This window comes from Callithrix jacchus, chromosome 5 (genome assembly GCF_049354715.1).
Source record: "Callithrix jacchus isolate 240 chromosome 5, calJac240_pri, whole genome shotgun sequence".
Classification (NCBI taxonomy): Eukaryota; Metazoa; Chordata; class Mammalia; order Primates; family Cebidae; genus Callithrix; species Callithrix jacchus.
Window position 1 is genome coordinate 20914242 of NC_133506.1, and position 15439 is coordinate 20929680.

Genomic DNA, 15439 nt, shown 5'->3' on the forward strand with positions numbered 1-15439 from the left:
TTTTTTTAAGTTAGATTGTTAAAAGTTACAATGAAGTTTAAGGAATAAAATAACATTTATATCCCCCCAGGTCCTAACTTAACCGTTAAGATTTTTGTCATATTTGTTACCGTTTATTTTTTATCACAGCTTTGAGATGTCATTTGTATACCGTAAAATTTGCCCTTTTATAGTGAACAATTCAGTGGTTTTTAGTATATTCACAGAGTTGTCCAACCATTATCAATATTTAATATTAAGACATTTTTCATCACTTCCACAAGAAATATCATGTCCATTAGCAGTCATTTTCCACTCCTCAACAACCCCAGGCCCTGGCTACAGTTAATCAAATACCTTCTGTCTCTGTGAGTTTACTTATTCTGGTTATTTCAAATAAATGGAATCATACTATATGTGGCCTGGCTTCTTTCATCTAGCACCTCAGCCTCCCAAGTATTAAGAGCTAGGACTGCAGGCGTGTGCCACCATGCCTAGCTAATTTTTCAAATTTTTTTAGAGATGGGTTTCAAACTCCTTACCTCAAGCAATTTTCCCACCTTTGCCTCAAAGTGTTGGGATTACAAGCATGAGCTACCACGTCCGACCTTCTCTATTGATTTGAAATGCCACTTTATGTATTTGGGTCATTTCTGGATGCTGTATGCTGTCTTGTTCAAATAGTTTAATTATTAATAGTTTTATATTTTATTGGCTTGTTTAGCTATTTCTTTCTCATTACTCTCCTTTTCCAGAATTGTCCTTGCCAGTCATCTATGTTTATTTTTCCTTATAAACTTTGTAAGCAACTGACCTAGTTTAAACAGCACTTTGTTGGTATTTTTATTAAGAATGTATGATATTTAAAGATTAATTTTAGGAAAATTAACCTCTACATTTTGGCACTGTCCTGTTCGAACACAATTGTATGTTTTCATTTATTCACATTTTAGAGATGATTGTTTAAATGATTATGTAATTAAAAATATATATTTGGTTTTCATCCCTGGTTCCTGGCACAGAGCTCCTAAAACTCTTGTAATTTCCTAAGTGTTTGGGGTGCTGGGTGTCTTTCACTCTAATATTTGGTCTTTGACCCCAGTTCTGGTTCCTGACAAAGAGCTCCTAAATTCCTTGGAATTTCCTGTGTGATGGGCATATCTTTAGTTCTAATCAGGTGACTCGATGGGCTCCTGGTTAGCTTCAGGATAAGGGCTGGTCGCCAGAAAGGCCACGCCCTGATTAAGAGCTTGGAACCTTGGAACTTTTAGCCCCACTGCACATCTTTCAGGAAGGGGAGAGAGGCTGAAGATTGAGTTAATAATTGATCATGCCTATGTGATGAAGTCTCCATAAAAATCCACCAAAGGCAGCTTCAGAGATCATCTGGGTTGGGAACACATCCATGCGCTGGGGGAATAGCACATCCCAACTCCACAGAGGGAGAAACTCCTTCACTCCTTGGAGCCCTTCCAGAATTCACCCTATGTCCTCTTCATCTGGCTGATTGTTTCTCTCCTTTACAATACTATTTAATAATGTAAATAAATGCTTCCCTGAGTTTTGTGAACCATTACAGCAAATTATTAAACCTGAGGAGGGGCTTGTGGCAACCCCCAATGTGTAGCCAGGGCAGACAGAAGTGTGGGTAATCTGGAAATCCACTACTTGTGATTGGCATATGAACAGGTAGTCACTTTTGCGGGACTGAGCCCTCTGATTTGTGGGATCTAAAGCTAATTCCAAGTAGTGTCAGAATTGAACTGAAATGTAGGACACTCAGTTGGTGTCCAGAGAGTTAGAGAATAAGTTGCTGTAAGGAAACCTCCTACATATTTGATGTCAGAAGTGTTCTGTGAGAATAGAGGATAGAGGAAAACGAAGTCTGTTTTATTTTATTTCATATTTCTTTTTTATAATCCCAGTCCTTTCTTTGGCATTAATTAGAATAACTTGTCATTTTAACCTTAGGAGAGAGCTAAGAATCCTCATCTATTTGTTCATTAATTTATTCATTCATCCATTATTCATTCATTGTGCAGGCACAATGCGAGGTGCAAACACAGTGGTGAGCAAATTTTACAATGGCCCCTGCTTCCACAGAGTGTATAATGTACCAGGTATATAAACAAATATTGACAAATTTTATTCCCAATATAAACAAATTTTATTCCCAATCTGGTAGTTATCTCTGTGTCTTCTGGAATATTTAACATGATCTTTCCTTAGACTTTTTCTTCTTGCTATGGGTTCACTGAAAACCATTCTTTGAGACAAGGATTTGAGTGCAGTCGTTTCTTTGGCAAGGAGTGGGAAGACAAGGGAGTGGAAAAATGGGAGGGAAGAAAACCAAAAAGAGTGTGTTAATGAGCAGATTTCTGCAGTGAACAACTGGGGCGAAGTCCTGCTGCACACTTTCTGAGAAAGTTTACAGAACGTACTCTGCACATCAGCCTGCCCAGGGGCAAGAAAATTGTTCCTGCCTGTCAATGGTGGAGGGGCGCTCCTGGGAGCATTAACTCCCGGGCACTTCTGGTCTATCTTTCCCGTGGCCAACAGTGCTGTTGCAGCCAGGGAACCTCCTCAGGTGTTGTCTGAGGTAGAAAGCCAAAGATGGCAAGGGGCCTGCCCTAGAAGATGTCCGTGGTGTCAGAACTGGGCTGAGGACACACGGGTAGGGCACTGAGGTATCTACTCCAGAGGAAAGGGAGTTATCTTTGGAAAGCACATTTACATAGAGTGGGAAGGGGCAGTAATAGGAGAGGAAATCAGACTGTGGAAAGTTACTGTAGCTCAGAAAGCTTTCACAATCAATTGGTCAATAGTATTGATTGATCACAATCAACATTCCATTCCGAGTTGTTAGTAAATCATATAGTAAAATTGATGATGCCTTTCTGGGTTTTGTATGTTGTTCAGGTTTTCTCTATGATACTTTGAAACATGATTTAAAAAAAAAATTTTTTTTAAAAAGAGGGTTCAAACTAAGGTTTTTTGGTCCACTTTGACATTTTTAATGAGAAAAGTGAAAAATGATACATATTTCAGTGAAAGTTAGGATTGATAATAAGATAATAAGATAGTATGGGGGGAAGATAGCATAGAAGAAGGAGCACTGGCTTTGGGGTGGATCCTGAGTTCGAACCCTCAGTTTCTCCACTAACTAGCAGTGTGACCTGAGGCAAGTTGCTGATTTGAGCCAGGGTGTTCTTATCTGGAAAATGTAATGACGTTGTCTTTTATTTTTTGAGACAGAGTCTCATTTTATTGCCAGGAGCCAGGCTGGAGTGCAGTGGCACGATCTCCACTCACTGCAACCTCCGCCTCCCGGGTTCAAGCAATTCTCCTGCCTCAGTCTCCCAAGCAGCTGGGACTACAGACGCGCGCCACCACATCCAGCTAATTTTTTATATTTTAGTAGAGATGGGATTTCACTATGTTGGCCAGCATGGTCTTGATCTCTTGACCTCGTGATCCACCCGCCTCAGCCTCCCAAAGTGCTGGGATTACAGGCGTGAGCCACCACGCCCGGCCAATGCTGTCTTTAACAGGTAGCTTTAGTTCTTGTTTCCCCAGTAGCAGACCCTGAGAAGAGAGTCTGTTCATGCCCAGGAGTTTGATAACTTTAAAGGATTGCCTCTGGACATGCCTATCAGATCAGGACTACCCCTCACTCAAGTTCCTTCTACTGAAATCCATTTTTTCAGTTTTATGATTTTTCTTGTTAATACAAGCTATTGTTAGAATGGCATATTTATTGTTTCAATGGGTTATTACTTTTCTCACAAAAAGAATGTGTATTAAAGAAGGTGAGTAGTTTTTCTGCATTAATTATATGCAAACAAAATACTCTTGGCCAGGAGTGGTGGCTCAGGCCTGTAATCCCAGCACTTTGGAAGGCTGAGACTGGCAGATCTCTTGAGGTCAGGAGTTCAAGACCAGCTTGGCCAATATGGCAAAACCTGTCTCTACTTAAAATACAAAAATTAGCCAGGTGTGGTAGTGCATGCCTGTAATCCCAGCTATTCGGGAGACTGAGGCAGGAGAATCACTTGAACCCGGGAGGTGGAGGTTGCAGCAAGCTGAGATTGTGCCACTGCATTCCAGCCTAGGTAGCAGAGCAAGACTCTGTCTCAAGAAAAACCTCTGAGAGACAGAATTCATTCTGGCAGAGTGAGGAATGATGGGAAGGCAGAAATGGTGGAGAAACTTTCAGCCCCACATGGAGCAGAATCTCACATAGAATCCAAGCCTTGTCTCTTCCCCTCTCCTCCACCTTCCTTTTCTCTTCTTTCTTTTGTTGTTAATGACTTCTCCTAAATTAAAAAAAATTAAATTCCTTATCTGATGTCTCAGGTGGTTTTTTTGTGACTGTGGAATAGAGTGAGCAAACACTATTTTTAGGAAGCCATTACAAACTTATGGTATAGAACTTTAGCCAGGCCAGAAACATAATTTCTTTGGGCTTGAGGAGACTTTTCTCTCTAACCTCCTACAGGTAAGGAGTCCCATCTTAGTTCATAAGTTGTAAGTGTGCACAATGTTGACAGTTTCACTGCTTTGAAATTGTAGACTCATCCGGAAGCTGGAGAGGTAACGTGACCAAACCCACATTATTCCTGGAGCATCTGGGGCTGAGCCATTTGCTGCATCCCAGCCCAGGGCATAGGTCTCAACTGTGAGATTATTAGGACATTTTGGGTGATAAAATGGGACCCTTTGAGCCTTGGTTTGAGTTGAAGCCCAAAGGCTGAGAGTTAACAAAGGAGCCAACCGGCCCCAATTTTCTATGCTGAGGTGCTGGATTCTGAGCTTGAACTTGCAAATGGGTGGGGGTGAGGAGCAGGGCATTTGAAAGTGAGGTAGGAGGGCAGAAGCTAAATTCTCCTGGAGTTTTCTGATTACTGTTGCATTTCCCACTGGGGATGGGGAGAAAGAGCTCTACCCCTAACTTTGGCCAAAAGAGAAGGCTATAAAAGAGCCATTGGGAGAGCCTCTTCTGTGATCCTCGAATGTGGGGGATGGAGTGGACTGGGGTGTGACACCTGCCAAATGGGGAGAGGCTGAGACTATTTGCCTGAGGAAAGAGTGAGACTAGAAGCAAGACAGCAAGAGAAACCGACTGCCCTTGGAGCTAACTGCCCCTCCACCACCACCAGCAGCAAGAGTGTGTGTTTCAGGAACCAGAAAAAGGACATAGAGGAGCTGGTGGACAGTGTGTTAATTTCCTATGGCTGCTATAAAAAAAACCAGCATGAAATTGGTGGCTTAAAACCACAGGCATTTATTCCCTCACAGTTCTAGAGGCCAGAAGGCTGGGACACTGCCTCCAGAGGCTCTGGGGGATCCATCCTTGCCTCTTGGGGTTTCTGGTGCTGCTGGTGTTCCAGGGCTGTGGCCACATCACTCCTGTCTCTGCCTCCATAGTGACATTGCCTCCTCGTCTTCTGTCTGTGTCAACTGTCTCTCTGCTTCCCTCTTATAAGGACACCTGTGATTGCTTTTGAAGCCTGGATAATCCAGGATAATCTCCCCATCTAGAGATCCTTAATTCCTTCTGCAGAGCCCCTTTTTGACATGGAACATTCAGTTTCAGAAATTAGGACGTGGATGTCTTTTGAGGTCATTATTCAGCCTGCTGCAGGTAGAATCCCCTCCAGTCGAGTGTGCTCAAGGACCAGTGGGTGACTTCAGGGCTCACTCATACTTTGACTGCCCAGTGATTTTTGCTGCAGCTGCAGAGGACCTTTCTGTGCAAGCCCAGACTCCAGCTAACAGTGCCTAACACTAAGGGAAGGCACCGCTTTGCCTCAGAGACATCCTCAAAGCCTCTGAGAAGCAGCCTAGAAAGGATGAGGTGGTAGTTAACACACCCTGGGGGCAATCCTCAAATAACAGAGAAGAGTGCCAGTAGGTAAGTGATCCAGCCTCCTGTCTTTCAAGCAGACAATTCTGGGAGGTATTCTGTAAACCTTCCAGGTCCTAGTAGAATAGGACCCTCATTGCCTACAGCAGTAATTTCAATAACGCATGCTTTTTTATGGCCTTTCATCCTTCTCTCTCCCTCAATTCTGAGTTCTGGGATCACTTCCCAAATGGGCTATCTATACTCAAATTCTTGTTTCAGGCTGTGCTTTTGGTAGATCCCAAACAAGGACATAAGTTTTCCAGCAGGGAATCCCCAAGAAAGTGGCAAAAGTGCTTCATGGGAGTGGACAGGATGAAATTCCAAGCTCAGCAGGCACCTTTGTTGGATAAGTTCCGTGCCAGCTTAGTGAAATCTTTCCTATTCCTTAAACCACCCTCTCACCGCCCCCACTTCCTTCAACTACCGAGGAGCCAGAGGCAGGTACGGTGGGGAGAGGGGAGGAAACAGGCAGAACTGACCATGTCCCACAATCCTTTTGCCCATCACTCAGGGTTCCAGGCTGAAGCAGGCGTCGGCTGCAGCCCAACTACTGCATTCAGCTCTTTCAACACACGGCCTGCATTTGTCAGCCCGTTTACTCTGATCACATCTGCGTTTCTTCTCGAGGCGGAAAGTGTTCATCAGCTAGCATCATAATACTACGATCCTGCTTTTAAATATTCTCTGCTGATGGTTATACTGTTCTGAAGAAGTAATCAGATGGTTGCATGGCATGTCTATAAAAGGAGAAGAATCTTACCTCACAGAATGTCTGGGCGGAGGCAGTGAGCTAGCTCCAGGAAAGTGCCTGGCACAGGGTGGATGGCCTAATAATGAGGTCTGCTCTCTTCTACGGCACACATTGCAAGCTGACCACAGCTCTTAGTCCCCAGGTTCTTGGCAGAGTGGTGGGACACTATAAGTGCTCAGGGAATTGTTTATTGAAGGAAAGAGTGGAGAGTCAGGAAAGCAGCTCTTAATCATTGCTCCAGACGCTGCCAGTGCCCGGCATCTGTTTGCCCAAGGGCTTTCCCTGTTGGCTCCACCTTCCTACATGGGGGATCGGAGGTATGGAAAATTAATGTTTCACTTAAAGCATCCCTCAACCAATGACTGCTAGCAGTGGTGAATAAATGTCCTGCTCTCTTGTCTGTTGGGTGGGATAACCATAAGGTGCATGTTCTTTACCAGAGTTCCCAGTGGGACTGAACTCTGGTGACTCAAAGTGGTACCTTTTTTTTGTGAGACTAGGGTCTCACTCTGTGGCCTAGGCTGGAGTGCAGTGGCATGATCTCAGCTCACTGTAGCCTCAATCTCCTTGGCTCACGTGATCCTCCCATCTCAGCCCCCTGAGTAGCTGGGACTACAGTCATGTACCATCACACTTGGCTAGTTTTTTATTTTTATTTTTTGTAGAGACAAGGTCTTTCTATGTTGCCCAGGCTGGTCTTGAACTCCTGAGCTCATGTGACCCTCCTGCCTCAGCTTCCCAATTGCTGAGATCAGAGGTATGAGCCACCACACCCAGTCTGTCTGGCAACTTTTTTGATAACTCTCTGTACTGGCTTCCTTCTTAAATATATATGTGTATATATATAAATTTTTTTTTGTGGGGGGCGGGGACTAAGTCTCACTCTGTCAGCAGGCTGGAGTGCAGTGGCATGATCTCAGCTCACTGCAACCTATACCTCCCAGTCCAAGCAATTCTGTCTCAGCCTCTGGAGTAGCTGGGACTACAGGCGCGGCCACTAAGCCCAGCTATCCCTTATTTATATTTCTTGAATATAACTTATCAAATAAACTATTTGCATGCAAAATCCTTGTCTCTTGGTCAGCTTCTTGGGGGCAACTAAATGAAGACAACTGCATCGCTGAAATTTGAAATGTATATGAGGCTTTCTTAAGGGAGGCCCTTTTCTTCCCATAGCATTGACTCCTCTTCCTGCATGGTTTCAGATTTCTTTGTAATGTGTAGAAGGAGAGAAAATAATATAACCTTTTGCAACTCTCATAAATTCATCATTGAGACACCCTCCTGACACAAAAGACAGATCAACAAGGGAAAAACAGGTAAGCTTAATTAACGTATGCCATGTTCATATGCGGGAGAAAAGTAACTCTCTCTGCAAAGTGACTCTCAAAGCGTTGGCTGGAAACGTGAGGCTTTGAGCTTTGCTTTAATAGTATTTTAACAAAAAGCAATGTATTTTAGTCCAGTGACAACATAAAGAAGAGAGCAGTTCCAGGCACTCAAAGGCGGAAAGCTGTGGGAAAATACTAATGAAGTAAGGTCTGCTCACAGATTTCTCTGGTGTCTGCTAATGCCTTCTCTAGGCTGATAAGTGGCTGTCTCCAGTAAGATAGGATTTATGTCCTGCCTTTAGGCAAACGAAGGAGAGGCAGAGAGTCTCTACATCTCAGCTGTCTTTAGCTCACCAATCTTCAATATTTTAGGGAGAAATATTTTGATTTCCTTCAGTGTAAATTACTTGGCGTACCTCAGATTCATTCCAGGCTTGTACACATGCCATTTCGCAGCTGCTCTGTGCTGGCTGGGGCAGATACTTACTTCCCCAGTTTGCTGGGGCTGGGCCCCGGGGTGGCCTCACAGCTGTCGTAGGAACACAAGTCCTCATATTGCTCAGGAGTTATTGTCCTGGCCTGATTTGCCTGCTATTGTGAAGATAGTGGCTGAGTATTATTACCTTTCTCCTTGGTTCTCTTAATATGAGTGAATCTTTTTGGAGACCCCCTCCCTGTGCATCTGCTGTAGGTCAATGTGTTTTTTTTTTTTTTTTTTTGATGTAGTTTTACTCTTGTCACCCAGGTTGGAGTGCAATGGCAAGATCTTGGCTCACTGCAACCTCTACCTCCTGGGTTCAAGCAATTCTCCTGCCTCAGTTTCCCAAGTAGCTGGGATTACAAGCATCTGCCACAATGCCTGGCTAATTTTTGTATTTTTAGTAGAGACTGGTTTTTCACCATGTTAGCCAGGCTGGTCTCGAACTCCTGATCTCAGGTGATCCACCTTGGCCTCCCAAAGTGCTGGGATTATAGGTGTGAGCCACCGCGCTCAGCCACGGGTCAATGTGTTCTTATTGCTAAATGATGTGGGGAGCAGTACAAGATGGTGGGAGAGCCTAGAAGAACTTGGAGGAATTTTCAGGTAAGCTTATTGAAGTTGCTGAAAATTGAACAATGTCAAGATGATATACATGGCCAGACAATTTGTGAAGGTTTATTTTTAAAAATCGGAGTTCTGGGTTTTCTAATTGTTCACTCTAAGATAGGATAAAATGCAATGTTAAAATTTGAAAATTAAAAACCATAAATTTTCTAGACCACGAGTCTCCAGTCAGTAACTACCTGACTAGTAAGATGGTTTGGAAGGGTTTTTCCCACATTTTAATACCAAGCCCAGTGCCACCCAATGCTAAACTAATAAGAGGGAAACAGTGATATTAAAACCCAAAGCTGGGAGCTGGACACACTGATGTGTGCCTGTAGTCCCAGATACTCAGGAGGCTGAGGCAGGAAGTCACTTGAATGTCAGAATTCCAGTCCAGCCTGGACCACATAGCGAGACCCCATCTCTTAAAGAAAAAAAAAACTGGGAAGAAATAGATGTTCTTTTTTCAAAATAAGGCTTAAGGGACACATGAGCATAAGATTGACAAGAGAAGTCAGTGCAAGAGAAGATCAATTTATTTGATACATTCCTATCTAGAGGCTGGTCCATAGTGAGGGCTACTTTCCCACTCTTCACTCCAAGGATCCACAATTTCCTATGTCCCCCCATCCAGCAGCAGAACTCTAGGGCACAGGATGGTGACAGCAACCCATGCTAAAGGCCACATCCCCACAGGGGGACCTTAGCCAGGAGTTGAGGCAGAGGAGCTGGACTTATGGGGACTGTGCATTCGGGAAGGGAAAATGAATGAGGATGGGAGGAGGTGGATAGGGTCTGGGGTGTGTCTCCCACCCTCTGTGTGTCAGGAATGGGTCTTGAAGCACAGGAGTGAGCCTGCACCTAGTGTGCCCCAGGAAGTCCCAACCATCCTAAGACTCTGCATGTCTTGGCTCACGTCACTTGAGCCAAAGCAAAGAATTGAGCGTTATTCAAGTGTGTGCGTGGAGTGTCCAATGTGAGGGGGTGTGTGCGTTTAGCTAAGGAACAGAGGAGGACATCTCTTCCTCCCTCCACTTACCATCACACATCTGCATTTCTTCAGTCTGAAGGTGGGAAGACGAAGAAAGACAGGCACACATCTGACTTGGTTCTTTAATCCTTGTTTTCCAAGATAGGCAGTTCAGTGCTTGGTCTGCGTTTTTCTTCTGTCAATTTGTGTACTGGAATTTATGTAAACATTGGTAGATTCTTAAACAGTATCTTTATAGTAGGTTAAATATGGCTGCAAATTTTTTGGTACTTCTCCCCCTGAGGGACGGAGTGTAATGCTTGACTGATAGAAGATGGTGGAAGTGATGTTCTAGAACATCTGAGGCTTAGTCTTAGAAAAACTGTGGCTTTTGCCTGGGTCTTTGTGAACATTCTCTGTGGCAATGCTGAGCCACAGTGTAAAAAGCCCAAATGCTCCGTCTACCATGCCAAGAGGCCACATCTGGCATGTAGGTATACTGGTCAACAGTCACAGCTGAGACCTGCAAAGGTGCCAGGGATGTGAGTAAACCTGTCTTGGATTCTAGAACAGCCCATCCACTAAGTAACCAGAAGAATCACCTGACCACACTCTGCCCAAATTCCTGACTAACAAAATCATGAGATAAAATGAAGTGATTGTTGTTTTAAGCCACCGACTTTCGGAGTTTATTAAGAAGCAAGCAATAACTGGAACCGTAACATAGAGAAAAGAACAGCTGTGGTGTTAGATCTGGACTCAAATCCTAGCTCCATTATTTACCAGCTATGTGATCTTTTCTAGCTTCTTCTGACCTCAGTTTCCTCCTCAGTTAAACAGAGGTCATCCTAGCTACCTCCTAGCCTCATCATGAAGATGAAATGAGAAAACAAATGGAAAACAGATCCTGGCTCACAGCAGGTGCCCCAAAATGTTTCCTTCCTGTCCTGCCGGCCTCAGCGCAGCCTCTTCTCTAAGGCTTTCTGGGATGCCCTCTCCTCCAGGGAGAGGAATTCAGCAAACTACAGCACCCCCACCTCTCAGGATTTTGAAAAAAAGAATTCCAAGAGAATGTTGATGAGAAAATGACTCTGGACCCCTGCTCCAGAGAAACAAAATTATTTACCTGACTTGACTTTTAAAAAATAGATTTATTTGAAGAGCCACTCCAATTTAGTGAAGAATCAGGGGAGGAAATTAAGGGAGTTACAAAAGAGAATTAGATTTTTTAAAAAACAGATACCTCTGTTTGGGAGGTACACTCTGAGAGCCTGAGGTGGGTAGATCATTTGAGGTCAGGAGTTCTAGACCAACCCCGGCAATATGGTGAAACCCCATCTCTACTAAAAATACAAAAATTAGCTGGGTGTGGTGGTGCATACCTCTAGTTCCAGCTACTTGGGAGGCTGAGGCAGAAGAATCACTTAAACCTGGGAGGCAGAGGTTTTAGTGAGCCAACAATATGCAACACTGTACTCCAGCCTGGGTGACAGAGAAAGACCCCATTTCAAAAACAAACAAACAAACAAACAAACAAACCAAAAAAAAAAACAACAACTAGGCCATCTGTTTTTATTTAAGGCATCAGAAGCAAGAAAATGAAGGGCTCCGTGTGCCCATAGAGCAGGTGGGATTTTGCTATAACAGAGAAGCATCAGCGGCTTTCAGGCAGGAGGCTCTCTCCCTCCCTCTGTCAGTCCATCTTGGAGATGCCTGGGGCAGGCAGGTGCCCAACCAAGCACAGAGGTGGCGAGAACCACTACAGTGGCGGCTCTGGAGAAGAGGCCAAGAAATGGACATTTCAGTGAATGAAACTCCCTAAACCACTCCTGCTTTCAAAGCTTGCTCCATGTCTCACATTGATGTGGAACAATGAGCTGAAATGAGAAACAAATCAACTCAGGCTGCCCTCCCTCCTGTATTCCAGGCAGTGTTCTACTCTACACAGCAAGTACCAAAACAAGTCTTCCTTTCTTTCCTGCCTGTAGTAATTTTCACAAGTTTACCTCCAAGGAGTTCATTTTCATTCAGACTTCCAGCCAGGGCTCACCAATGCCACCTTCTGCGCTCCCCTGCCTGTTCTCATCCTGGTCCTTAATGTGCTCACATTCCTGACACCTGTGAGATGTCAGGCTGCCCTCTCCATTACAACCTGACCTGGGATTTGGATGCTGTCCCTTCCTGCACATTTGTGTAAATTAGGCTGCATCCCTGGGAACTGGAACTCCCTATTCTAAACACTTGGATGTCAGACAGGCCTGGATTTGTTCATGGCCAGATAAATAACTGTGGCCAGTATGTGTGTGTGCTATGTTTATAAAGCACTTTTGGGTCAGATACGGTGGCTCACACCTGTAATCCCAGCACTTTGGGAGGCCGAGGTGAGCGGATCATGAGGTCAAGAGATTGAGAGCATCCTGGCCAACATGGTGAAAACCTGTCTCTACTAAAAAGACAAAAATTAGCTGTGTGTGGTGGTGCGGGTCTACAGTTCCAGCTACTCAGAAGGCTGAGACAGGAGAATCGCTTGGACGGGGGAGACAGGTTGCAGTGAGCAGAGATTGCGCCACTGCACTCCAAACTGGGTGACAGAGCAAGACTCCATCTCTAAATAAATAAATAAATAAAGCACTTTTGTTGTTAGGTTTATTTAAGCTTCACAGTTCTGCAGTGAGGAAGGAAATAATCCTGTTTTATGGAGGAAAAGCTGAGGTTTGGAACAGTTAAGCCCAAGATTACACAGCTACTAAGGGACAGAGTGGGACTTCAAATCCAAGTTGCTTGATCCCAAACTCAGTGCACGCCCACCATTTCATTCTACCTTCTGATTCTGATTGACGTTAGAAATTAAACTTTCATATCCCTAAATTGGATTTTCAAGTAAGCAAACAAGATCTCTTCCTACCTAAGCACCTAGCAAATTATCCGGAGAACTAATTGCAAAGAGCTGAAGCCACACAGATTGTTACAAACTCAGCTGTCTCCCCACCCATTCCAATGTATTTGCCATGAGTTTTTAAAAAAATGTTAAAAGTTGCCAATTATGGAACTCATTCTAGGTGCCAGGCCCTGTGCTACTCTCATTACATCCATTGTCCCCCTTAATCTTCATAACAGTTGTCTAAGATAGGCATTATTCCCATTTTGCACACCAGGAAACTGAGGCTCAAGAAGTCAAATATCAGCTGTGCACGGTGACTCACGCCTGTAATCCCAGCACTTTGGGAGGATCAACTGAGGTCAGGAGTTCGAGACCAGCCTGTCCAACATGGTGAAACCCTGTCTCTACTAAAAATACAAAAATTAGCCAGGCATGATGGTGGGCACCTGTAATCCCACCTATTTGGGAGACTGAAGCAGGAGACTCACTTGAACCTGGGAGGCAGAGGTTCCAGTGAGCTGAGATCTTGCCACTGCACTGCAGCCTGGGTGACAGGGAGAAACTGTGTCACAAAAGAAGAAGGAGAAGGAGAAGGAGAAAGGAGGAGGAGGAGGAGGAGGAGGAGGAGGAGGAGGAGGAGGAGGAGGAGGAGAAGGAGGAGGAGAAGGAGAAGGAGAAGGAGAAGGAGAAGGAGAAGGAGAAGGAGAAGGAGAAGGAGAAGGAGAAGGAGAAGGAGAAGGAGAAGGAGAAGGAGGAGAAGGAGTTATCAAATATCTGGAGCCAGGATTCAAGCCTGGCCCTTGTCATACATGCTTGGCCTCTTGCACCCTCCTTACCTGAGGCCTGCATCCCTGATTTGCCTGTCAGAGAAGTCAGAGAATCTGGACCTTTTAGCTTTCATTCTAGGAAGCTGGAATCATCTCTTTCTAAGGTGGCCCTAAGGGAGATGCCCCAGGGAGAACAGGGTTCTGATGAGGGATGGAGGAGAGGGGTGTAATGCTGTACTAGCTTTGGTCACTAACACAGCTACTAAAGTAGCTTTGATAGAGACCTATCAGTGAAGAACCCGGGTCAACCTCCACTCCCTTGATCGGGTACAACATGCTCTGGGAAGCTGTGGCTCATTAGGGATCCAGAGTCTCTCACAGGTCATTCCTATAGGATGTGTTTGTACAAGTTCTATTTGTAGATTTGCGTCTTTATCACAGTCTGAGGAATCTGGATTTCTGCCTTCCCCAAACTCCCCCTTCTCCTCAACTTGGTTTGTCTGTGGGAGTCAGGAAACCCAGTGTGTCCTCTTGACAGAGGGGAGGTTGTTCCAACAACATGAAAATGGGTGGTCTTTATTCGTAACGTGGGACTAGGTCACCAAGATGACAAACTGGTAACAAGGTCTTAGGTGACCAGTGCCCAGCATCTCCCAAAGAGTCCCCTCTACTAAGCAGGAAGTCTGAAGTTGTTTCTCTAGGATGGTCCCCAAATCTTGTCCATTTTCCATCACAGGCCTGAGCGGGAAACTGCAACAGACTCTTGATTTGGATAGGGAAACTGTTTATTTAGTGGGGATATCTTGTAGTGAACTGGTTCCCGTGAGCAGATTTTCCCATGATCCGCATCCTATCCATGGTGATTTCTCAGCAAGAAAATCAGCCCAGCCACAATGAGGCCAATCACAAATAGGTCCCAGCATGGTCCAATGGTGGTGTCCATTTCCAGCCATTTCCATCTCATTGTGAACTGCTGGCAAAGATATTCTCTCAAAAACAATCCAAGCTTCCCACCTCCACTCAGAGCCATCATCTCTTTCCAAACCCGCTGCTACCAACTCTTCTCCCACCCATTCCCTTTGCCTCCTTCAGTCTTGGAAGACACAATCTTTGCTTGCTTACAGCTTCCACAGTGGGCTAAAATAGCACCTTTAGAATAGTTGCAAAGATTTAGATATTTTACTTTTTTTTCAAACTGTAGCTCTTTGTGGTACCCCTTGCCACCTGCTGACTGCCTACCAGTCTCAGCTATTGATAGTAATAACTGTTTTGGATAAGTATATATAGGACATATCACTGTGCTTAAGGCTTTGAATGTATTGTGTGCTAGAAAAGAACATCTGCTGAATAAATTAATTGCTTATACTATGAAGCTTCAACAAATACTCAATAGAACACGCAGAATTACTCTGCATGGCAAGTGTAAGACTTTGAATTTTACTTCTCAAAGGAAAGCCAGTCCACAAGAGACTCCCTTAAAGGGCCTTCTCACTTTGTCCCTAAGAGTTTGCTCACTGGAGATTTTCAGAGATTTAGGACCCATTCGAGACAAACCTACATTAAAAAACAGGGTATCCTGGAGCAGATACATTGTTTCCAGTTTCATGAGGGCGAAGAATACAGGTATGTGGGCATCTGGACTCGTTTGAGCAGCCATGTCGTACAATCTCCTGGCCAAGTGAATGTCCTAGAAGGAGAAGAACAGCCCATACACATCAGATTCTGTAGGGATAAATAAATAGACACGATTGTTCAAAATATCAAA

The 15439-nt window shown here is 44.4% G+C and overlaps 1 protein-coding gene across 26 annotated transcripts in view; it reads right to left on the reverse strand.

Moving 5' to 3' along the window:
• Window positions 1–12658: 12658 nt before the first annotated feature.
• The window catches only part of SEL1L2 (SEL1L2 adaptor subunit of SYVN1 ubiquitin ligase), a 149088-nt gene continuing 146307 nt past the window's right edge, over window positions 12659–15439 (reverse strand). For 20 of the 26 annotated variants that reach the window (XM_035302847.3, XM_035302853.3, XM_035302850.3 and 17 more), the window contains 2 exons: window positions 15233–15361; window positions 12659–14647 (listed from right to left, as the gene is read on the reverse strand). In XM_035302847.3, the coding sequence (XP_035158738.1) occupies window positions 14525–14647; window positions 15233–15361 (252 nt within the window). In that variant the 3' untranslated portion in view covers window positions 12659–14524. The remainder of the gene's footprint in view (window positions 14648–15232; window positions 15362–15439) is intronic. The other 6 variants (XM_035302852.3, XM_035302848.3, XM_035302838.3 and 3 more) reach the window with 1 other exon arrangement.